The following is a 25889-nucleotide window of genomic DNA, read 5'->3' on the forward strand; positions in this document are numbered from 1 at the left end:
ATTCTTATGGAGTTACTTCTAAGGGTACAGTTAAAAATTGCTATGTGATCGCAAATCCCCTTTGGGCTAGATGTTTTCACAGGTGAATGTGAAAGACATTCCTGACTGTTCCTATAAGCCAATCAGAGACCTTAGAACTTCTTAGACTTCTGGGAGTAATTGACAACGCAGGGACACAGACTTTGGCAATGATTGAGACTGCTCCAACCCACAAAGCAAATTTGTTAGACAGGATAGACAGAGACTTACAGACACTGGATAGGCAGGGTCTGCACTACACCCTTCATGAGCAGGAAGCAGTTACAGAAGAGATGATTCAACAGCCATCAACTCCCTTAGGATTAAGGGGATGGAGTCTCTGAGGGGGGAATGAATTAGGCAGATGCACCCTAGTAGGCCAGACCTTCGAGATGAGTCCCTGGAAAGTCCAGATGCTGAATGGTTTACTGATGGCAGCAGCTATCTGAAGGAAGGAGTTAGAAAGGCAGATGATAGAAGCCCAAGCATTACCACACAATACTTTAGCCCAAAAGACAGAGCTTATTGCATTGACTAGGGCTTTACAACTTGGAAAAGGCCAGCATATATATATGCAGATAGATAGATAGATAGAGTCCAGATATGCTTTCCTTGTGTTGCATGCACACGCAGCAATCTGGAAAGAGAGGGGCTTAGTGACTGCAAAGAGTTACCCTGTTAAATATGGAAAAGAGATACTGGCTCTACTTCAGGCAGCACTGGAGTCTTTAGAAGTTGGCCACTGCAAGGGATATCAGAAGGGAGATAATTATATTAACCAGGGAAATGCGTTAGTAGATAGAGCAACTACACAGGAAAGTTTGGAAATGGCCCTTATACGTCAATCTGTGGAAGTAGCTAAGGAATCTCACTATACGGAGCCTGAAAATTAATGGGCTCAACAGCAAGGCTATACTAAAAAGCAAATGGATAGTGGATGCTAAATCAAAGAATTATGCTACCAATGGCCACTTAATGGAAAATTACACAGCTCTACCCACTTGGGAAGAGATGCCTTAGCACAACTGGTCTCCCAAGCTTTTGGAGGAAAGGGACCAGATATGGTCATAAAGGAAATGACTCGCTCTTGGCCACTATGTTTACAGAATAACCCTCACCATGTAAGGCCACCTACCCTGTTGACTCCTGTGCAGAGGAGGGGAACATAAATAGCTGAAGATTGGCAGGTTGATTTTACCAATATGCTCCCTACAAGTAATTATAGGTACCTTCTAATCTTTACTGACACTTTTACAGGATGGATAGAAGCCTTTTCGACCCAAACGGAGAAAGCACACGAGGTGCTTAAAGCCTTGTTGAAAGACATCGTGCCACACTTTGGACTCCCACGGTCACTCCAGAGTGACAATGGAACTTCATTTATATCTAAAATAACCCAGTAGAACCCAGCAGCTCCTGAGAAAAATGACCATGCAGGAGACACTGAGAATGCCAGTGACTGAAAGAGCTCTGGCTCATGAAGTGAACTCATTAGATGAGATAGGCAGAGACTTCCAGACCGAGAACAGGCAGGATCTGCGCCCCTAATCAGCAGGAAGTAGCTACAGAAGATGGAGACTCGACGCCCATCAACATCCCCTTAAGATTAAGGTCTGGAGTCTCTGAGAGGGGAATGAAGTAGGCAGGCATACGGGCTAAAATTGATCAGATTTGTGAACTGGAAGACCACGCCCCTGTGTGACCTCATGCTCCTACCTGATGCCTTTGCCACGCTCCTGTGTGGCCTCATTCCCCTACCTGGCCACACCGGGGTGCCCACCAGCCAATCAGGTTAATTAACCAGTCCCCTTTGGAGTGGGTTAAAAGCCTAGGGCACAGTGTGCCCGGCCCTGCTCTTCTTCCCTGGCCTCTTGCCAGGACAGGGCTTGCTGTAGCCCCGCGCCTCCAGGGCGCATGGCCTTCGGGCCATGTGCTCTAGGCTTCCTGGCCTAGATGCTCATCCACGTGGCTGGTTCCTGGTGCTTGATATGAACCCCTATTCACCTCTCTCCCCTAAATAAAGCTCTCACTCTCTTATGCACCTTTCTTACTAAATAAAAGCTTAAAACGTAAAAAAAAAAAAAAAAAAAAAAAAGACAAATGTAATATCTATTTCATTAACAGCCTGAGATTTTTTTTTAAAGATTTATTTTATTTATTTGAAAGAGTTACAGAGAGAGGTAGAGGTAGAGACAAAGGTCTTCAATCCGCTGATTCACTCCCCAGATGGCCACAAAGGCCTGAGCGGAGCCAATCCGAAGCCAGGAGCCAGGAGCTTCTTCCGAGTCTCCCACAAGGGTGCAGGGGCCCAAGCATTTGGCCATCTTCTACAGCTTTCGCAGGCCACAGCAGAGAGCTGTGAAGTTCTTATAGCAGTGCAGTGACACACACATGATCAAAAAGTTAAAATGGGGCCATCATCACATGTTGAGTGAAGACCCCGCATACAGTGCCAGCATCCTATATGGGCGCTGGTTCAAGCCCCAGCTGGTGCACCTCCCACTCAGCTCCCTGCTAATGGCCTGGGAAAAGCGTTAGAAGATGATTCAGTCCTCTTCCTTGGGCCCCTGCCACCCAAGTGGGAGATAAGGATGCAGCTCCTGGCTTCTGGTTCCTGGCTTCAACCTAGCCCAGCCTATACCACTGTGGCCATCTGGGAAGTGAACCAGTTGATGAAAGATCTCTCTCTTTCTCTGTCACTCCCTCTTTCTGTAACTCTTTCAAATACATAAATTAAAAAAAAAAAAAAAGTTAAAATGATCTCTGAAATCACATAGTATTTTAATGGTTTTGAAGTTTTCAACCCTGATTTAAAATTTTATTAACTAAATTTATTCAGCACTGCTCAGTTTCTTACATTAACCTAGCTGGATTTTGATATTTTTTGAAGATTTTCTTTTCCTTGTCTTTTCACTAGATGTAGTTCAAAGGTAATCTAAACCACTACATTAACCATTATCCTCCTTAGCTAAACTCTCAAAATCTATTCAATGCAAGAAAAGACTCGGGCCAGTTCTCACCAGAACCACAGACAAGAAGCATGAGTACCTCTTCTCAAAGCCCCACTCCTCTGCCCAGCCTTGGTTTTAGTCATCAAGGCTTCACCATACATCCTTGCCCTACCTTCCTACTGTATTTTAATGGCACTATTCAGTCTACCTGACTCTGTCAGTAATCCTTTTCAGCAACTGCTACCTTCCCAATTTAAAATGTTTACATATTAAAACAAATAGTTACACCATGTGTTAATTCTAAATGGGGTCTAAAATGTCACAAAAATGACTCACCACCAGTCAAATGTTAGGAATAAATAAAACAAAAAATATGACAAACTAGTAAATATTTAAGCATTTTTATTTCAGAAATGAGCAATATCTGTGTCAGAAATTTAACATATAAAGTTTCATTTAATTTAACAAGCCTAGGAAATAGGTCCTCTTATCCTAACTCAAAAATAAGGAAACAAGGCTTAATGAGTTTAAAGTAATTTGCCCAAAGTTGTAATTTGAACAGATGCAGAGTCGGAACTCAAAGAAACCATCACAGGTTTTCTTCTTGAGGTTAAAGCAAAGATACTGATGGACTTATTTACAATTAGAAACTGAACTGTAAAAGACTTTGAGAGTAGTTAAAACAATAGAAAGATCTCACCACTTCATTACAAAACAATACATTCCTCTGTATCTATATGATCTAAGATTCATGCTAGGTATGCACATAAACAAATGCCACACATATGGATTTAAGAATCAAAACAAACAGCTTACCTTTGGTGCATGCACACAACCTATCTGTGCCGGAGCAGTAAATGACAGAAACAAATGTGTCCTGTTCCTCAGTGCCCTCCTTTTTAGGAGGTTCCACTTTGGCCAAAATTTCAAAGTTTGAAAGATCTAGTATTTTTACATATCCTCCCTGAGTGGTTATTACCAGGTGTCCAAGAGTGGAAATGTCAGACTTTCTTTCTCTCTCAATGCCATTCTTTGAGGTTAACTGCATTTCTTCAGCAGGTTCCTCATAGTCATCCTCTCGATTATCCAATATATCTGGTGGAAGCAAAATGAGCGAGGTAATTGTGTCCTGGGGATCTTTGATATGTTGGATTTTTATGGGCTCTTCTTCTAAAGTCACTATCCGAGTGGCATAATTCATTTTATAAAGCACTAAGTATCCACCACTAACATTCCTCTGCTCAGGCTGAATGATCAAAGGAGTCTGTACATCTGCTGGTGATTCATGTTGGATGACACTAAGGTTCGCACCATTCACTACAGCGAGATTTGATTCCAGCTCACCTTTCCGTCTACTACATAGTGCAGAGTTTAATTTATTTAAATTATTCAAGGCCTCTACTTGATTTATTGCACTCAAGGATTCAACAGGGCATGTCCGCAGCCCTACCAACAAATGGATTCCATCAGCACAGGGAGTTATTGAGTCTACACAAAGATTCTCCTCCTCTGCAAACTTTGGCAGCCGCAAGCACTGAACCAGAGTCCCCGGCTTAGGAAACACAGAGTTCCACTTCTCAGAATCTGGAGACGCAAGGCCAGCTGCTGCATCTGCAAACTGCTGAATGTAAGTCACAGGGGGGTCCTGCAACAACAGCTGCTCCTGACTGTCCAGTTCCATCTCAATGATCTGGGGAACAGTAAAGCCATCATCATGCAAACTTTTACTCATAATATTGTTCATCTGTGAAAAGATTTTTCCTGCTTTCTCATCAGATTCCTTGATGCTATAAAGAAGTAAAACAGGCAAAGTCCTCCTTACCAGAGGAGAATTGAGTTCTGAATTAGTGCAGGATTCATTGTCAGTTGACCCTTGCTCTGATATACTTTCACCCTGAGTTCTGCTTAAACCATCCAGTGACCTGTGAGAATTACTACTAATAGGGGAAGTAGCAGGAGATTTGTATGTTAATAAACCTCCTGCCAACAAACACGGAAAGGGAATGTTGTGTTGTTCCTGGTGCTTTTCTTTTGTCTTCTCATTCTTAGAGTTTGTTAAGCAAGGATTTGCCCCAAGTTCTTCAAGATCCTTAACAGTATCTTCAAGCACATTTGCAACAATCTCCCACTGAAGTTTTTCTGGTTGTTGGAGAATGCTGAGTGCTGTTACATCCAGGCTTATTTCCATGGCTTCCTTTTGTGATGTATGCCCTTTGAAAAGAACAATATTTATTTGATATGGCCTTGTAAATGTAAATCAGAATCTTTGGTTTAACATTTTTCATTTTTCTCACTCATCTAGTTAGTCAGTGCATTCTAATTATGTAAGTAAACGAATTTAAAGAATTTTACAAGAAATTTAATCAATACTGAGACAAATCTACTCAGAAAACTGTAAATGTATTCAGGAGACTCAAAATTTTCAATTCATAATACATTCTCCTGGCAATTAGTGACCAAAACTCCCTTTTTTAAAAACTTTGGTTAACAAGTTAAAAGAGTGAATATATATATAAATTAATACCAAAATCACAAGATTTCTCCACTTCCATTCTTTGACTAAAAAGACACTCCATACTACTTACACATCTGTACACTTTCCCACAGTCCACAAAAACAACGGAATCTCAGCTCCCTTCCTTCCAACATTTGGGAGGAGTCACTGCACTGTTTCTTCTCTCACCCCATGATAATCATTATTAGCAGAAAATCACAGAACAAAATTTAATTCTAAACTTGATTTTAAGAAAATACATTACTAGGGTGTCAATTTTAAATTTTTTTTAATTTACTTATTTGTTTGAAATATGTAGCAATAAAGAGAAGGAAAAACAAGAGACAGAGATTTGGTTCACTCCCCAAATGGCTGCAACAGGCAGATATGGGCCAGACCAAAGTCAGAAACCAAAAACTATCCAGCCTCCAACATGGATGGCAGGGGCCCAAATACTGGGCCATCACCCACTGCCTTCCTAGGCATATTAGAAAGAAGCAAGCAAGCCAGCAAGAAGCTGGATTTGAAAGAGAGCAGCTAGGACCGGAAAAGGTACTCTGATAGGGGATGCCAGCATCACAAGTGGAGGCTTTATCTAATGTACCACAAAGCTGGGCGCTAAGGTGTCAATTTAGATAGAAACCTATCTTCTGAATCATCTGCTTACCTTTAGTTCAAATAAAGTCTCACAACCAAATTATCCCTTACTGACCTTTCTTGAAATTGTGTCCTTGTTAAGCTGCCCCTTATGAATAGTACAGAAGTCATTTTTGAGTCCTTACCCTTCAAACATGTTGATCTGTCTATATAAACCCCTACAAGAGATGTCAGCCCCCAAATCAGGTATAACCTATTGATACTCAACTGAAAATTGCTTCAACCAACTGTGTTTCTGAATAGTACCAAAGATTACCAGGGAGGCAGCAACAGTGACAGACCACTTTAGGTAGTTTTTGGAGATCCAAAAAAAATTGGAAATGCCGTTACAAATTAGACAGGAGGAACAAAAACGAGGAAAGGGAATAAATACAAAGAACTCAAGGTGACTGTAGGAAGGCTTAAAATACACCCAAGTAACTAAGAGCACAACACAGACACATGGGACAGAAAATACTTCAAGTATTAATCAAGCTCATTTTACACCAATTTTCTTAGCTATTTCATTCATGATGTCTTCAACATGCCCAAGGGCAACTTTATCTGAAATCTTCCATAACATGGGGGTGATCACATTTCACATAACATTACTACCTTCCTCTAAGACAGAAACCTCTTCTAGCTAATGCAGAAGAAAATCCAAGTTATAAATATAAACTCTAACTATAAGGGCTGGCACTATGGATTAAAGCCTTTGCCTGCAATGCCAGCATCCCATATGGGCACCGGTTTGAGTCCCAGCGGCTCCACTTCTGATTCAGTTCTCTGTTTATGGCCTGGGAAAGCATCCGAGGATGACCCAAGTCCCTGGGCCCCTGTGCCCATGTGGGAGACCCAGAAGAAGCTCCAGGCTTCAGACCGGCTCAGTTCCAGCCCTTGCAGCCATTTGGGGAGTGAACCAGCATATGGAAGATCTTTCTCTGTCTCTCTCTCTGTCACTGTCTTTCAAATAAAATAAATCTCTGAAAAAATGAAAAAGAAACTCTAACAGTACTAAGCAGCTGTTCATTTATTTACACATTTGGCTATACTCACATGATGCTTTCTTATTGTCATGCAATTTTTTTTGTAAGACATAATTATTTGTTTGAAAGGTAGGGTTACACAGAGAGAGAGAGAATCTTCCATCCACTGGTTCACTCCCCATAAGTCTGCAACAGCCAGGGCTGGGCCAGGCTGAAGCCAGGAGTCCGAAGCTTTCCGGGTTTCCCCCATGGGTGCAGTGGCCCAAGCACTTGGACCAACTTCAGCTGCTTTCCCAGGCATATTAGCGGGGAGCTAAATCAGCAGTAAAGCAGCCTAGACTTGAACCAGTGCCCATATGAGATGCTGGTGTTGCAGGCAACAGCTTAACCCACTACACCAAAATACCAGCCTCTGTATATTTTCTCTTACTTTAGACCGGATATTTAAGGTTGAAAATAAAATACTTTATTTAAAGCTGAAAGTAAGATATTTTATATCTTAGCATTTTATATCATAGTAGAGTATAATTAAAATACTATATATTAAAATACTAATTAGTATATATTAAAATACTAATATGATATATTATTATTTAGTATATCATATTAGTATATCATATTAGTATTTTATATCATAGTAGAGTATAATTAATTCTGAGGATATTCAATTGTTTATTGAACTAAACTAACAAACTTAGATAGGTTTTTAAAAAAAAAAGTTATGGTAGCGACAGGAATTTAGCCAAGCAATTAAGACAAAACACTGGTTAAGATGCCTGCACCCCATATTGAAGTGCCTGGGTTCTGCGAAAGCTCTCTATATACATCTGGGTAGGTGTGTACGTATGTGCTTGTATTTGTGCACACACATACCTCTCAGTTTCTTTTTATTAAGCTACTTTAAGATATCACCCCCCAAAAAGGAAATAAATTTTAGACTGTATTTATCTTGAGTATATTTGAAAGACTATAAATAAGCCATAAAATACATATATTAAGTCATACTTAATACAGTAGTCAAAGTAAATGACACGTAAAGTGAGACTTTACCAAGAAGGAAAATTTAACAAGTGGCATCACTACTCTGCTTCTTCTCAACAATTCAATTAACATCTGTTAAAATAGCACATACACACAGACTGACAAATCCTGCAGTAAGGACATCTAAAACATTTTAGATCACAAAATAAACTTAAATACAACACAACTTCAAACATCCTGCTGTATAGGTACAACCTTTTACTGAAAAGCATGAACTCAGGCTGCACTCACACACTTAGAAACTAAGAAAAATATTCTATAATTCTTCGACCCAATTATTCCATTTAATGGGAATCATCTAAAGTTGTAGATACAAGTTTTTGAAATGGTACCTGTAATTTTTTAAATACTTCAGAAAGTGATCACATGGCTCATGAATATCAAGTATACATAAGGTTACTTCACAAGCCTACATAAAATCACTGATAATCTCTCAATGTATCAATTAGTTCAGAAGATATAATTTACTATGAATAAGTTACAAAACGCTCAACAAAGCAACTGAAAATTATAAACTGAAAGAATTTTTTCTCCTACCCTATCTACTTTTAATACTACAAAAAGATCTCTCCAACCCTAAAAGAGGTTGGAGATCAACAAAAATATATGGTAATAGTCTAGCTACTAGGAAAGTGAAATAAAACAGGACAACAGTAGTGAAAGGAAATGACAAAAAGTCAGACAGACATAGATGAAAAAGATAAATGTAGAAAAAGGATAACAAAACAGATCACATACATGCAGAATTACAAAAATATGTACTGATATTCTCTAGGCCTAGAGAAAAGAACAAAGCTACAGCACACAAAGAAAAAGTCAGAGGTAAAATAAAAAATATTTAAGAACATAAAAAGGGAGGCCTGCACTGTGGTGCAGGTTAAGCCACCTCCTGGGATAGCAGCATCCCATATGAGCACCAGCTCAAGTTCCAGCTGCTCCACTTCTGATCTAGTTCCCTGCTAACACACCCGGGAAAGCAGCAGAAAATGGCCCAAGTGCTTGGGCCCCTGGCCCCCATATCAGAGACCAAGATGTAGTTCCTGGCTCTTGGTTTTGGCCTTGTTCAGATATTGCTATTGTGGCCATTTAGAGAATGAATCAACAGATGGAAGACACCTCTCTCTTTCTATTTGCTTTTTTTTTTTTTTTTTTTTGACAGGCAGAGTGGACAGTGAGAGAGAGAGACAGAGAGAAAGGTCTTCCTTTTGCCGTTGGTTCACCCTCCAATGGCCGCCGCAGCCGGCGCGCTGCGGCCGGCGCACCGCGCTGATCCGATGGCAGGAGCCAGGAGCCAGGTGCTTTTCCTGGTCTCCCATGGGGTGCAGGGCCCAAGCACCTGGGCCATCCTCCGCTGCACTCCCTGGCCACAGCAGAGAGCTGGCCTGGAAGAGGGGCAACCGGGACAGAATCCGGCGCCCCGACCGGGACTAGAACCCGGTGTGCCGGCGCCGCTAGGCGGAGGATTAGCCTAGTGAGCCGCGGCGCCGGCCTCTCTTTCTATTTGAATGTGTGTATGTATGTGCCTTTCAAATAAATACATCTTTTAAAAAGAATGATTTTGAGACACAGTATTAGTTATTCCTATCAACCAGCATTAGGCCGGTGCCGTGGCTCATTAGGCTAATCCTCCGCCTTGCGGTGCCGGCACACCGGGTTCTAGTCCCGGTTGGGGTGCCGGATTCTGTCCCAGTTGCCCCTCTTCCAGGCCAGCTCTCTGCTGTGGCCCGGGAGTGCAGTGGAGGATGGCCCAAGTGCTTGGGCCCTGCACCCCATGGGAGACCAGGAGAAGTACCTGGCTCCTGCCATCGGATCAGCGTGGTGCGCCGGCCACAGCGCGCTGGCCACAGCGGCCATTGGAGGGTGAACCAACGGCAAAAAGGAAGACCTTTCTCTCTCTCTCTCTCTCTCTCTCTCTCTCTCTATGTCCACTCTGCCTGTAAAAAAAAAAAAGCGCAATGACACCTATCAACCAGCATTAAACAATGAAGCATATTCCTTTGCCTTAATATTTCGTAAGAAGCAGTTACTCCTTGCCTTAATATCCATTACTTTCTACATAAAATTCATTCTCTATTCACTATTTTCTTTTGGTTTAATAAGAGCTTTAATTTTTCAAGTTTAAGAGTTTTAAACATGACTTTTATTTAACATCGTATATTATGCAAAAAGAATCTGAATTTGTTGACACATAATATGTCAAAGATTTAACGTAACTACTACTTTAAAACACCATGTAAATTTTACTTGTGAAACATGTACTTACCACTAATTCAAGATGTGTCACACATAATATTTTGGTTTTCTCTGTGTATTAGTGAACATTGAGTTTGTCTTAACTAAGAAATTTATAACTGGTATTTAACTTCTGAACTGTGTAAATCTAAGGACTTTAAGAATGTATCAATAACATTTTTTACATACCTGTCACAGAATCTGATCTGGAATGCTCTTCACTGTCTGAATCCTCCAGTAAATCATCACTTAAATCAAAAGACAAAGTAAAAACAATCTGAATTTCAAAAACAGTATACATGAGAAAGTCAAAAGCAAAGCAGTGTTAAAACCACTGCTACTTATCTCACGCGTAACGTATTTAAACTAGCTTAACTGAGATATAAATAGTTGTTAGAAATCATAGCTGAAAATGAACCACCTTAAATCATTAAATAAATGTCTACCTCAACAGAATGTGGAAATTACTAAGAATCTGAAATAGCGCTCACAGAGATCTAATGGCAGCTACATGAATGGGGTACTTTGGGCAACTAAAGGAATCAAAGAAAGCAGCAAACAACAAAATCAGACATGAGTATACAGTTGTACAATTCTAAGAACTATCCTATCACTGAATTCAAGACACCTATCTGAAAGCAAATAAAAGTTGTACAAATAAATACACATAAATATATGTGTACTCTCTCACACACACGCATTTCATTATTTTGTGGTTTTTGTGTTTTCAGGGGCCCATTAAGAGCACTGTGACACATAGGAAAGCTACTACAACTCACAAGATAGGACCCTCATTTGCTCTCAAGTGGAAAAAAAGTCAGCCTCCCTCTTTGTATCCACATTTATCTCCCTCTTTCCCCTGTTAGCAGAAAAAAAGATATAATTCCAGATCATTCTAACATAAATTAGCATGTCTACAGCAGTTTCTAAAATTCTGGTAACTTCATTATAAAAATTAAAAGATGTTTTTCACAGAAAGAAAAAGCAATTCTCCCTCAATTCTCCTTTTTTAAAACAATATATTGCACTACATCTGAAATGCACAGGCATTTGCAATGCTACTGCATACATTCTGTAAGTTGGTAAACTCCATTAAAGATGCTGAAGGATTCTACACTCCAAGGCAATGTTTGAAATTTGAGGGTAGGTACACAGATACTAAGAAAGTCTGTCTGCCTGAAGTTTGTCAACATAGTAAGTGTCCATATACCAATTTCATTTTGTAATTTAAAACAACAAAAACAATGCAACAGGCAGGTGTTGTGACATGGTTGGTTAAGCCACAGTTTACAATGTCTACATCCCATACAGGAGTGCCTGGTTCAAGTTCTAGTTACTTTGCACTCCCAATCTAGCTTCTTGTAAGACATGCATGAGAGACAAGCATCCAGGATGCAGAGAGGAGAGACAGAGAAATCTTCCATCTGCTGGTTTACACTCTAAATGGCTGAAATGGCCAAGGCTGGGCCGTGCCAAGCCAGGAGCCAAGGCTTTCTTCCAGGTCTCCCAGGTGGTGCAGGGCATCCTCTGCTGCTTTCCCAGGTGCATTAACAGAGAGCTGAATGCAAACTGGAGTAGCTGGGAGTGGAACCGGTGCTGATATGGGAAGCTGGCACTGCAGGCGGCGGCTTAATCTGCTGCGCCACAGCGCTGACCCTAGTCCGTTTTAAATCCAGCTTCCTGTTAATGTACCTAGGAAGGCAGCAGAAGATGGCTCAAGAGCTTGAGGGCCTGCCCCCTGTGTGGAAGACCTGCATACAGTCCCTAGTTCCCAGCTTCAGCCTGGCCCAGGGTTTGGGTATAAAACAGCATACAGGGGGGCAGTGCCATGCCGCAGGTTAATCCTCCACCTGCAGCGCTGGCATCCCATATAGGCACCGGTTTGAGCCCCAGCTGCTCCTCTTCCAATCGAGCTCTCTGCTGTGGCCTGGGAAAGCAGGAGAAGATGGCCCAAGTCCTTGGGCCCCTATACCCACATGGGAGACCAGGAGGAAGCACCTGGCTGCTGGCATCGGATTGACACAGCTCCGGCCGTTGCGGCCATTTGGGGAGTGAACCAGTGGATGGAAGACCTCTCTCTCTCTCTGCCTTTCCTTCTCTCTCTGTGTAGCTCTGACTTTCAAATAAATAAATAAAATCATTAAAAAAAAAACAGCATACAGAAGATCGATCTCTATCTTTAAAATAAGTAAATAAATAAATCTTCAGAAAAGAAAAGAAAGAAGATTAAATCAAAAACACATAATAGGTTTCAGATACAGAGGCTTTTTTTATATTACCCAATAATAATCAGGGATTGGCTGCTCCACTTCTGATTTAGCTCCTTGTCAACGTACTTAGAAAAGCAACAGAAGATGGCCCAAGCACCTAGGCCCTCACACCCACATGAGAAACCCAGAAGAAGCTCCTGGCTTCTGGCTTCAGACCTGCCCAGCTCCACCACTGTGGCCATTTGGCGAGTGAACCAGCGGATGGAAGCTTGCTCGCTCGCCCTCTCTCTCTCTCTCTCTCTCTCTCCCTGTCATTCTAATAAATAAATCTTAAAAAAAAAAAAAAAGAAGAAGAAGAAGAAGAAGAAGAAGAAGAAAGAAAATAACCACATTACCCAACTCCACTGAGTTAAAAGATAAAATAGGCTGGCGCCGCGGCTCACTAGGCTAATCCTCTGCCTTGTGGTGCCGGCACACTGGGTTCTAGTCCCGGTCGGGGCGCCGGATTCTGTCCCGGTTGCCCCTCTTCCAGGCCAGCTCTCTGCTGTGGCCTGGGAATGCAGTGGAGGATGGCCCAAGTCCTTGGGCCCTGCACCCCATGGGAGACCAGGAGAAGTACCTGGCTCCTGCCATCGGATCAGTGCGGTGCACCGGCCACAGCAGCCATTGGAGGGTGAACCAACGGCAAAAGGAAGACCTTTCTCTCTATCTGTCTCTCTCACTGTCCACTCTGCCTGTCAAAAAAAGAAAAAAAAAAAAGATAAAATAAAGTAACATTCTTGTGTATGCATAGAAAGTACGCTATTTTTAGAGCTTCATTTATTTATTTATTTTAAAGTCAGAGAGAGTGAAAGAGGAGAGACAGAGACAGAGGTCTTCCAACCACCATTTCACTCCCAAATGGCTGCATCAGCCAGAGTTGACCAGGCTGAAACCAGGAACCAAGAGCTTTTTGCTGGTCTCCCACATGGGTGCAGGGGCCAAGCACTTAGGCCACCTCAATTGGTTTATCAGTCTATAAATAGGGAGCTGGATTGGAAGCAGAGCAACCGGGACTTAAACGGGCACTCATATAGGATGCTGGCACCACAGACAGTGGCTTAACCCACTACACCACAGTGCCAGTCCCAAAAGTAGTATATTTTAAATAAGAAATTCAAAAGCCTTGACAGTACAAAGAGAATAACCAGATAGATAATGATCATAAATTAGAAATAAAAATTTTATTTTCAAGGTCTTAAAGAATATTATACTCTTCTCTACAACAGTTTATGACAAAAGTTCTCAAACTATTAAATGATAAAAACCATATGGGTAAAATAATAAGATTATATCGGGTGAATATAAAAACTACATCTCAATAAAACTTTTTAAAAAATCACATGGCTTGGGGCCTGTGCTGTGGCGTAGTGGGTAAAGCTGCCACCTGCAGTGCCGGCATCCTATATGGGTGCCAAGTCGAGTCCCGGCCGCTTAATTTCCGATCCAGCTCTCAGCCTGGGGCCCCTGCACCCACATGGGAGACCCGGAGGAAGCTCCTGGCTCCTGGCTTTGGATCAGTTCAGCTCTGGTTGCTGTGGGCATCTGGGGAGTGAACTGGCGGATAGAGGACCTCTCTCTCTCTCTCTCTGCCTCTGCCTCTCTGTAACTCTGCCTTTCAAATAAGTAAGTAAATCTTTAGAAAATTTTTAAATCACATGGCTTAAGAAACTAGAACATACATAAATTTTAACATAATTAGTGTAATTGTGGTATTCTTCAGTTTTTCAACATCCATTCCTACTTCCAAAATAAACATGCATTACTTATATAATACACACCAGATTATTAAAGACCTTTTTTTTATTTTTAAGATTTATTTATCTATTTGAAAGAGAGAGAATCTTTCATCCACTGGTTCAGTCTCCAAATGGCTGCAATGGCTAGGGCTGGGCCAGGCCGAAGCCAGGAGGCCAGAGCTTCTTTGGCGTTTCCAACACAGGTGGCAAGGGTGCAAACACTTGGGCCATCTTCCCATTTTTCCCAGGCCACCAGCAGGGAGCTGGATCAGAACTGGAGCATCCAGGACACAAACCCATGCCCATATGGGATGCCAGCTGTGTGGCCACAGCTTAATCCACTATGCCAGAATGCAAGCCCCTTTTCTTTTTTTTTTTTTTTTTTTTTTTTTTTTTTTGGAGAAGCAGAGTGGACAGTGAGAGAGACAGAGAGAGAGACAGAAAGGTCTTCCTTTTGCCATTGGTTCACCCTCCAATAGCCGCCACAGCCGGCGCGCTGCACCTGGCACACCGCGCTGATCCGATGGCAGGAGCCAGGTACTTCTCCTGGTCTCCCATGGGGTGCAGGGCCCAAGCACCTGGGCCATCCTCCACTGCATTCCCAGGCCACAGCAGAGAGCTGGCCTGGAAGAGGGGCAACCGGGACAGAATCCGGCACCCCGACCGGGACTAGAACCCAGTGTGCCAGCGCCGCAAGGCAGAGGATTAGCCTAGTGAGCCACGGCGCCGGCCTTTACTAGTCTTTTACAGGACATGAAAACTTTCACAAAGTACTGAGCAAAATAAATAAGAAATGGGAAAATTAAAAATGCTTAGTAGGGCCGGCGCTGTGGTGCAGCTGGCCTGAGGAGCCAGCATCCCACATGAGCGCCAGTTCTAGTCCCAGCTGCTCCTCTTCCAATCCAGCTCTCTGCTGTGGCTTGGGATACCAGTAGAAGATGGCCCAAGTCCTTGGGCCCCTGCACCTGCGTGGGAGACCCGGAAGAAGATCCTGGCTGCTGGCACAGCTCCAGCCATTGCAGCCATCTGGGGAGTGAACCAGCGGATGGAAGACTTCTCTCTCTGTCTCTACTTCTCTCTGTAACTCTGTCTTTCAAGTAAATAAAATAAATCTTTAAAAAAAAAATGTTTAGTGAAGATTCTATGTGTTGGGCCTGGTATGTGGCCCAACAGTTAAGGATCACTTGAACATCTGCAAACCACAGTAGAAATAAGTGTGAGTCCCAGCTCCACTACGTGTTGGCTTCCTGGGAATGCAGGCTCTAGGAGGCAGCTCAAGTACTTCTGCCCCTGCCACCTGCTTGAGAGACCCAGACTGAGTTCCTGGCTCCTGGTTTCAGTCTGGCCCAACCCCACTACTGCAGGCATTTGGGGAGAAAACCAGCAGATGGAAGATATCTCTTTGTCTCTGTTAGCTTTCAAATAAATGAAAACAAATACAAAAAAAATTTTTTAAGGAAATAACGGAAAGAATGTATAACATAAAAAACAGTTCTATACGTTGTTGAAAACTAAACATTACTATCATAAAGGTATCTTGGCTAACATCAACACCACAAAATATTCTTAAAGTTAAATTCAGGAAATTTTTACCAATTTGACAAAATATAATACAAATGACTACTGAAACAACTAGACAAAATATTAGTTCATTAAAATTTTTCAACATCTTCTTTCCTTAATAAATGCAAATGGTCAAAAACTATTTTTAAGCAAATTATATTGATAATGACTTTAAACTTCTTGGATAAGCTTGAATTTCCCCATTAACATATTATTCTTCAATCTAGTGAAATCCTCATAGGGTATTTTATATAAAACCAAGTGTAATGCATGTTTTTCTGAAGTGGGACTTGTCTGGTTCATTCTAACCACTACCAATCAAATAGGACTCCGGTTACCTCTTGGGAGAGTGGAAGGGATTTAAGGTTAGGGATGCAGGTCCACCTCTTCTGCTTCCTCCTACCACACCAACTTAAGAATAATCTTGTTTTCCCCTTTATTTGAAAGGAAGGGGCGGGGGAGAGGGAGGGATCTTCTATCCACTGTTCACTCCCTGAATGCTCCCAACAGCCAAGGCTGGGCCAGGATGAGGCCAGAAGACAGAAACTCAATCTGTATCTCCCACATGGGTGTTAGGAACCCAACCACTTAAGCCTTCATCTGCTGCCTCCTATGGTGCACATCTGTAGGAGGCTGGCTGGACACAGAGTAGCTCAAATCCAACAAGGGATGTAGATGTCCCAAGCAGCAATTTAACCACTGCGCCAAATGCCTGCTCCAGCAGTGATCTTTCTGTATGATTTGTCTGTCACTTTCTAAAGTCAGGAAGAGGGATTTAAATCTCAAATCCAGAAAACTAACCCCACATATCAGAATGTAGTATTTCCACCAGATATATGAAGGGGTGCATTTTTACCTAATACACATTTTAAGAAATGGTAAGCACAAGTTGTAATCCTAGAAGCCTATTTTGACTTACTTCTTAGTCCTCAAACCATATAACTCACTCCAAGGCAAAGTTCTATTAAAATCAGAGTTTAGAGTAAGTAAAACACCAACTTCATTACATTATTTTTCTGCTAACTTCTAAGAAATTCACAGAAACCAAGCATGCTTTGTTTCCAGTTGTACTGGTAAACACGGCTAAGAACTCAGACAGTAGGCAAGCTGCTTACCCATCAAGCTCTCACAGGGATTTACAACAACTGAGAATAAACATGAAGCTGTCATTCAGTCGGTTCTGGAGTTCAGACAACATTTATCTACATACTAGTAATTTCAACATGTTATTACCAAGAGGAACTAGACAGAGGTATTTTCCCGACTTGTGAATTTTCCATTAATTCCATTAATGAAACAATTTCCATTAATAAAATCTTACATTACTTATTAAAGAAAGTGCATGCCACTGAAGAAGATGGGAAATAAAATGGTAAATCACTGAGTATGGTTTAGCAGCAATCACATGTGAGCCTCTGTAGATGAACTGGCAGGTATCCCTATAAATCAGGACATCCCATCAGTTAAACAGGTTACATTTCACACTGCTACCTGCACAATCTTAAAAGAGGTAGCTGTTTTGCTTATCCTAAGCTTAGTGGTCTCTGGAACCCTGCATTGTGCCTACTGGGGAATACTGCAAATGTTGCCGTACCATCCTAACCCAGTTCAGAGTGACAATTGCAGTGTTTCCTCAGAATCAAGTGGGTTGGAAGGATTTTACTCGGATTATGCTAACCCCACACAGATCAGGTGCAGGGGGAAAAAAAATCACGAACCTGTCAGAAAAATCAAGTTAGAGAAGAATCCAGAAAAGCAACTTTACCAAAATGTTTCTACAGAGATGATTACAGTGTCCCAACTCACGGGTGACTACTGGTGTATTATTCTAAACAATCAGAGCCTCTTGTTTCACCTCAGGTCATTTAACTTTCATTAGCACTTCCATAATTTAAGGTTCTAACATAAAAAGGAAATCTAAAATTTAATTCAACTGCTCTATGAAAAGATATAATAAAAGGCAAAATTACAAATCTAATCCAAGAATCTCATTTAATAATTTAGACTTTACTTTTCAATGTGGCAATTATTTCCAATGGATATAGATTAAGACAGAAAATATATTTTGCATAGTTTGGCATTTCTAAATGTAAGTTATTTAAGACTCAGTATTGAGCCGGCGCCGTGGCTCAATAGGCTAATCCTCCACCTTGCGGCGCCGGCACACCGGGTTCTAGTCCCGGTTGGGGCGCCGGATTCTGTCCCGGTTGCCCCTCTTCCAGGCCAGCTCTCTGCTATGGCCAGGGAGTGCAGTGGAGGATGGCCCAGGTGCTTGGGCCCTGCACCCCATGGGAGACCAGGAAAAGCACCTGGCTCCTGGCTCCTGCCAGGATCAGCGCGGTGCGCCGGCTGCAGCGGCGGCCATTGGAGGGTGAACCAACGGCAAAGGAAGACCTTTCTCTCTCTGTCTCTCTCTCTCACTGTCCACTCTGCCTGTCAAAAAAAAAAAAAAAAAAAAAAAAAAAAAAAAAAAAAAAAAAAAAAAAAAAGACTCAGTATTCAGATTTCTAACCATTTAATCTCTAATCATTTAAATTACAAATTTTTCTGTTTCTTTCATTAAAACACTGAGAATATACAATTTAGAAAAAGAAAACCTGTAACAGTGAACAAATTCACATACCTATCTCCTTCCAATTTGGGTATGTCTGAGCAACTAGAGGAATCCTCCAGCCACGCCAAAGTTGGTCTCCTTGAATCAACTCCTGAGCTTGGTTCTCCTGATAGAATAAGTTGCTGTACAATTGCTGGATCATAGGCATTAATTTCAAACTTTAAGTGCACCTAAATGAATGAGAAGCCTGAGTTTACAATTGATTTTTTTCCAAATTATTTATGTTACTTTAAAATTAAAACATACCTTCATAAGCTTGGAAACATCCCATATGCAAATCTTTCCTCGTTTAGTTGCAGCAGCTAAAAACTGAGGGCAGCTCCCTGACCCAAAGCAAGATATTCTGTCAGTTCCATCTGTACAAGGAAACTGCGCAGGACTTGTTGCAAGAGTGACCGACAATGGCACATTCTGCGTGTGTTCACCCTTCACAAAGGGGCAGTTTGGGGAATGTCTCTCATGTTCAGACCTTTACGCAGATGAAGAAAGGAAAAAGTTTACTGAACAACAAAGCAGTTAAGTTTGCACTTTAAAACAGAACTCCAGGATCATCATCTTTCATTGTTAGACTTACCTATCATTCAGTTTTAGGCTCCTTCTAACATACTGAACTATTCACATATTCAACATTCAAAGCACTTACACTAGTAGTTGTTATTGTAATTGGCTACAAATAGTCAGTCTCAGATGAAACTTGGGACAGCGATGCTACAGTATCATTTGTGTTACACTAATACACTAAAAAAATTGTTTAATTCTTGATATTTCCTCACACTGGTTTCCTTCAACTGTGAATGAGTAACTACTTTGTTTCAATTTTACTAACTATCTGAAAGCAAGATTTTCAAAGGGTTAAGTAAATGACATATATTAAAAACACAGAAATATACCTTACATATTCACCACAGGACCTAATCAGACAAGCTACTTCAAACACAATTTCTTTTCAAAAAAATCTTCCAAAGGTAAAGTTTATAAATCACACAGTCGGACTTCTGAATCCATGGGTTCCACGTCTGCAATTTAACCTACTGCATATAAAAACTGCACAACTTTTTTCCTGTCATCATTTCCTAAACAATATAGTAAAACAACTAAGTACATAGCATTTAGTATGTACACTGTGGGCATTATAAGTAATCTAGAGATGATTTAAAGTAGGGCAGATCAAAGAAGGATGTACTTTTCTCTAACAGCAGGAGAGAACTTCCATTTTGCTTATGAGTTGTCCAAACACTGACGAAGATTGTGGACTCAAAAGGCTTCTATAGCCTGAGCAGCTCATGTCAAGAGCCTCAGGTGGTCATTGCTGTCATACATAAGAATGTTAATTTTTAAGTTAACAACAAGAATCACAGTGCACTAACTTCCCATGCAGGATCTCTGTCCTTAATGAGTTGTAGTGAGAGTACTGTAAAACCAGTTCTCAAACAGTTTGTGTGTGTGTGTGTATGTCTATGTGTGTGCAAACTGTTGCAATCTCTACTTAATATACAGTTGGTTTTCTATGTACAAAGTTAATTGAAAATGAATCTTAATGGAGAATGGGACTGGCAAGGGGAGAGGGAGGCGGAGGAGGGGTGGGAGTGTGAGTAGGAAGGTGGGTATGATGGGAAGAATATTCCTAAAGTTGACTTAGGAAATTTGTGTTCCTTAAAAAATAAATAAAGTAGGGCAGAAGATGTGCATATGCTATGTGTAAACACTATGCTATTTTATGTAAATGACCTAAGCATCCTCAGATTTTGGTACCAAGGGTCCTGGGAACCAATCCCCTGCCAGATACCAAGAGATGACTGTAATTCTTGCAATTAAGTGCTTATTGGACAAAAAGAAACTCTAAATTAGTCCACTAGAAAACTGTAGCATGCTTAAGAAAAGCAAAATGCCTTAAATCAAGATTCAAATAATGACTTCAAGGATTTCCTCAAATATTGAAAGCAGAATCAAGTTTGTTTTTTTTTTTTTAATTTTTATTTACTTTTTTGACAGGCAGAGTAGACAGTGAGAGAGACAGAGAGATCTTTCTTTGCCGTTGGTTCACCCTCCAATGGCCGCGGCTGGCGCGCTGCGAAAAGCGCACCACGCTGATCTGATGGCAGGAGCCAGGTACTTCTCCTGGTCTCCCATGGGGTGCAGGGCCCAAGTACTTGGGCCATCCTCCACTGCACTCCCTGGCCACAGCAGAGAGCTGGCCTGAAAGAGGGGCAACTGGGACAGAATCCGGCACCCTGACCGGGACTAGAACCCCGGTGTGCCGGCGCCGCAAGGCAGAGGATTAGCCTAGTGAGCCGTGGCGCCGGCCCAGAATCAAGTTTAACACTTAAAAATTAGCTTGCCCAATCTCATGGCTCCTTTATCTTTCTTTCACAATATTTTTTTTCTTCCACTAGCTGTGCTTGGGAGGTGTGATCTGAATGTCAGGATACTGCTACCAAGAAAAAAAATCTGAAAAAAATTAATTTTTATATTTTCATGGCTAAGAAAGGAAGAAAAAAATTTATTCATAAAACTTGCTATTCCTTAGGGTGTATTTTTTTCTACATCATACCTACAAGTTATTCATATTCACATATAAAACCTGGGCAATTTGCAATATGCAGATGTCTTCCACAAATCCTTTTATACTGTACTCTCAAGCACATGAGATTTTAATCAGAATTGACTCCCAACTAAATCCCGCGGTGTTTTTCCCCTACCTTTCACCCAGGTTTTAACTTTTTACTTGAAACTGTACTTCTATAGGACTATACAAGATAAAGTGAAAGACACATTTCAATGCTAATACCCAAGCCCGGCAATTTCCTACCCAGCCTCCAGGTTACCACTCTCATGAATTTAAGTGACATACTTCTAAGATAATTTCAAACAATTGATGTCATTATACAAATCATTCTATAATACTTTCCTTCACATAATAACACATTTGAAAGCTACTGATAATGATTAATAGAAATCTAACAATTCATTCCTTTTCAGTGTTGGTTCATAGCCTATTTCATGCATATACCATATTTTATTTGGCTGCTACTCTCCTGATAAGGATTCAAGATGTTCCCCCAGTTTTTCATCCATTTTACACCTCCACACATGTAAGAATTAACTCCCTAGGATAAGTAAGCAGAAGCGCTGCTAGGTAAGCAAGAAAGCCCAGTTTTACATTTTTTAAAATATAACTTCCATCCGAAGAGCCCTATAGACCTCCCTCCTCAAGAGCTTCATTTCCCCTTCCAAATTTTCTTTCTTCCCTTACAAATTTAGCAGGTGCCCAGGTTCAGTTCTCTAGCCACCATCAATTCCCTTCCCCTCCATCCATTTGCAAGACTAGCCCCCAGGCCCTCTGAGACACCATCAACCTCTTGAGAGTTTGAAGAATTCCAAATCCCAGAGCAAAGAAAAGGTAGAAGCCCTGGATCCCTGACCACATAAAGAGGGATTTTGAGCCATCCGAATCAGAAATTTGAATTAGCTTTCCAAGAGAAAGTGTTTACTAATGAAGACTACATTCTGGGCTGGCACCGTGGCTCACTTGGTTAATCCTCCACCTGCAGTGCCGGCATCCCATATGGGCGCCAGGTTCTAGTCCTAGCTGCTCTTCTTACAGTCCAGCTCTCAGCTGTGGCCCGGGAAGGCAGTGGAGGGTGGCCGAAGTACTTGGGCCCTTGCACCCACAAGGGAGATCAGGAGGGAGCTTCGGATCAGTGTAGCTCTGGCCATAGCGGCCATTTAGGGGTGAACCAACGGAAGGAAGACCTTTCTCTCTGTCTCTCTCTCTTTGACGGTCTAACTCTATCTGTCCAAAAAAAAAAAAAAAAGAGACTACATTCTACAACATCACAATATAATTTTTCAAGGAGTTAAATAACTTTCTGAGAACTGGCAAGGGAAACTAAAAAATATGTATTACAATGCAACAGGGAATAGATAAGACAGAGAGGGGTATCTTCATGAAGATTGAATTCCACCCTTATTTGGAAACTGTTTACATTCAACTCAGCCTACAGACAGATGAAACTTGAATTTAACGTATGGTGTTTTTCAATGCAACTTGGACTCCATGTGCACCTATAAAACACTTTAGCAAGTTCACCTCAGTCATGTCACTTGATTACTATTCAAAAGCTTCAAACTAATTTTAGTACAAAATAAATGATGTATCTATCTTGAAACCTAACCTGATTCTATCACTCGCCATATGTCCTTTAGCAAATTTTATTATTAATTTAGAATGGGAAAATAATTTTTTGACTGTAAGGATTAAAATGGAGAATATTTTCAATTTGTTCCAATAAAATAACCTTGTAGGGTTAATAGGAAATTAAATGAGTTAAAAATACATAAGGTGGGGGCCAGCACCGTGGCTCACTTGGTTAATCCTCTGCCTGCGGCACCAGCATCCCATATGGGCACCGGGTTCTAGTACCGGTTGCTCCTCTTCCAGTCCAGCTCTCTGCTGTGGCCCAGGAAGGCAGTGGAGGATGACCCAAGTGCTTGGGCCCCTGCACCCGCATGGGAGACCAGGAAAAAGCACCTGGCTCCTGGCTTCGGATCGGCACAGCACCAACCATAGTGGTCATTTGGGGAGTGAACCAATGCAAGGAAGACCTTTCTCTCTGTCTGTCTCTGTCTCTCACTGTCTATAACTCTACCTGTCAAGTAAATTAAAAAATACATAAAGTGTTTAGAATGGGACCCAGTTTATAATATATCAATATTTGTGACTACTATTACTATTCCTTCAGGGAAGCTTTTTGTAAAATGAAGTTTCATTACTCTATCTTTAACCAAATTCTATAATTTAATACAACAGAATTCAAAAATCGTACAGCCACTAATATTACCTCAAAATAGAACTATATACTGTAAGGCCCTCCTTCCTGGATTCCAGAAGCCTGCCCTGAACAGACCAATATTAAACAGCTGATGTTCACCACGCCACATTTCATTTTAACATATCCTTTTATTGTTTTGTTCAGAGACTAGTTCTATCATTGGCACTTCTAGACACTGTACACCAAGCAACGTGAGACTGCAGACAGGGCTATCTCACTCCCTCAGGACAGTGGCAAAAATGCAAGAGGAATAATGCACTGGTATGAGTAAAGTAAAAAATGAATGTGCATTTACGAAACTACCTTAGCTTATCATGCCCAGAAAAATCAAGACTCACCAAGGTTCATCTGTAGGTTCCCAACAAACGAGGCACACACTACAAGTAAAACACATGGCTCTATCATCTCCAGACGAGGCAGGCTACGAAATTAGAAAGAAGACAGAATAGGTTAATCATTACTGAAATAGCTTTCTAATAAAAATTCTTTTCAAAAGTTCATAATTCTAAATAAAACTTTATATTGAGGAAAAGAAACCTAGCCTTTACTATTAGGCCCCAACAAATGTGGAGCCAGCATCAGGTAAAGCTGCCACCTGCAACACTGGTGTCCCACATGGATGAAAATTCAATTGAGTCCTGGCTGCTCCATTTCCCATCTGGCTCCCTGTTATGGCCTGGGAAAACAGCAGAAGATGGCCCAAGTCCTTAGGCCCCTATACTCACTTGGGAGATGGAAAGAAGCTCCTGGCTTCAGTCTGGCCCAGCCATGGCCATTACAGCCAGTTGGCACGTGAACCAGCATGTGGAATACGGATCAATCAATCTAATGTATCTAAATCTCGCTCTTTCTATGTAACACTACCTTTCAAATAAATAAACCTTTTTTTAAAAATCCCAAGTGTTTATGAAATGGCTGCTTTACTTGAAAAATCTATGATTTGGTATCTTTGTTCAGTCAGCAAACCACTAACTCAAACACAAAGGCTCTCACACACATTCACTCTCTGATCTACTACCTTCTAACTGCATTACTCAATTATATGAAAAGGATATAGAACAGCAGGATCATTATTAAAAACTGAATTATATACAATTACATAGGAAAAAAGGAAAAGCAAACTAATCAATTAATTCATGTAATAGCCTATAGAGACACATGAAACAAAATGCTATGCATCAGTTCACATTTTATTTATCAAAAAACCTTATATATTTCTACATTTATTATTACCAATATTTTACATAATTATAATGATTAAAAATTTGTGCATTTTATGTTTTAAAGTAAATATAAAATAAGTAACATATAGTAAATGCATTTACTTCAGAGTAAGTGCACAAAAACATTAATATCAGTTTTCAGGTATATTCCAATTCAGGTAAAGGCTGTTCAAAGAACACTAAATCTTGGATGTTTTGTTTAGAGTTAGTCATCTTCTACTGCTTTCCCAGGCCATAGCAGAGAGCTGGATCTGAAGAGGAACAGCCGGGACTAGAACTGGCGCCCATATGGGATGCTGGTGCTTCAGGCCAGGGCTTTAACCCACTGCGCCACAGAGCCGGCCCCTCTCTCTGCCTTTGCCTCTCTATAATTCTGCCTTTCAAATAAATAAATAAAATTTTTAAAAACATAATGTAATATAATGAACAATAACTAAAAAGAAAAACTACCAGGCACTACTTAAAAAAGACCCTTAGAAAATGACACTTAAATTAGAAGAAGAGAAATTGTTAGGAAGGATGGTACACACTCAGTCCTTAATTTGGCCAAACAATTTCAACAGTTCTAACATTAGCTAATCACCAAAGTTATGTCTTTAAATGGTAACTTGGCTAACTCTAAACAAAACATCCAAGCATATATGGTTTTCTGACTTAATTTTTTAAAGACATTCAGAACACTTAAATACAACTAAGGAATAGTCAATCACTATTAATTCTTAGGACAGTAACATTAATATATTTCAGTTTATTTAAATTCTAAAGGTAAACCAGGTTTTTATTAGATTATTTGTTTTTACTGACACAAAATAATTACACATATTTATGTGGTACAATGTAATATTTCGATACATGAATACCTTTTAATGATCAAATTAGGATAATTAGCACCCATCACTTCATATATGCAAGATTTTTTTATAGTGTGAACATCCAAAAGTTTTTTTTCTAGCTATTTAGAAATATACAATATGCTATTGTTAACTATTGTTACCACACTGTACAACAGAATACCAGGATTATTTTTACAATAAGGAAAAAACTTTTTAATTCAATAAAAGTAAACCTATCTGAGGTTTTATTTTTTTTAACATTTTTTGAGAAAATTAATTTTGAAAAAGAATCCAAGAATGATACATCTTTCGTGAGATTTAGACATAACTGTAGCTTATGAGACATAAGAATAACCTCCACTTAATATACTAAAACAAAGTAAATCTAAGAACAAGTTTTACTGTTAACGCTCATCATACAACTCTTTGAGGACAGAGGTCCTGCATGGGAAGTAAGTGCGCAGTGACTCCTGTTGTT

The 25889-nt window shown here is 40.7% G+C and overlaps 2 protein-coding genes across 17 annotated transcripts in view; one reads left to right on the top strand and one right to left on the bottom strand.

The window, feature by feature from the left end:
• Positions 1-25889, bottom strand: part of BIRC6 (baculoviral IAP repeat containing 6) — a 255140-nt gene that overhangs the window by 178893 nt on the left and 50358 nt on the right. For all 16 annotated transcript variants that reach the window (XR_016229486.1, XR_016229487.1, XR_016229488.1 and 13 more), the window contains exons 6-10: positions 23694-23776; positions 18770-18992; positions 18533-18693; positions 10548-10606; positions 3786-5180 (exon numbers count right to left, since the gene is read on the bottom strand). Coding sequence is in view for 13 of the 16 variants with exons in the window: in XM_089326564.1 (XP_089182690.1) it covers positions 3786-5180; positions 10548-10606; positions 18533-18693; positions 18770-18992; positions 23694-23776 (1921 nt within the window). In the remaining 3 variants the exon portion in view is untranslated. The remainder of the gene's footprint in view (positions 1-3785; positions 5181-10547; positions 10607-18532; positions 18694-18769; positions 18993-23693; positions 23777-25889) is intronic.
• MEMO1 (mediator of cell motility 1) overlaps positions 1-25889 on the top strand; it is a 652780-nt gene that overhangs the window by 168633 nt on the left and 458258 nt on the right. The gene's annotated exons all lie outside the window — the stretch shown is intronic.

Source organism: Oryctolagus cuniculus, chromosome 2 (genome assembly GCF_051225735.1).
Source record: "Oryctolagus cuniculus isolate XC-2025 breed Fujian yellow rabbit chromosome 2, ASM5122573v1, whole genome shotgun sequence".
Taxonomy (NCBI): domain Eukaryota; kingdom Metazoa; phylum Chordata; class Mammalia; order Lagomorpha; family Leporidae; genus Oryctolagus; species Oryctolagus cuniculus.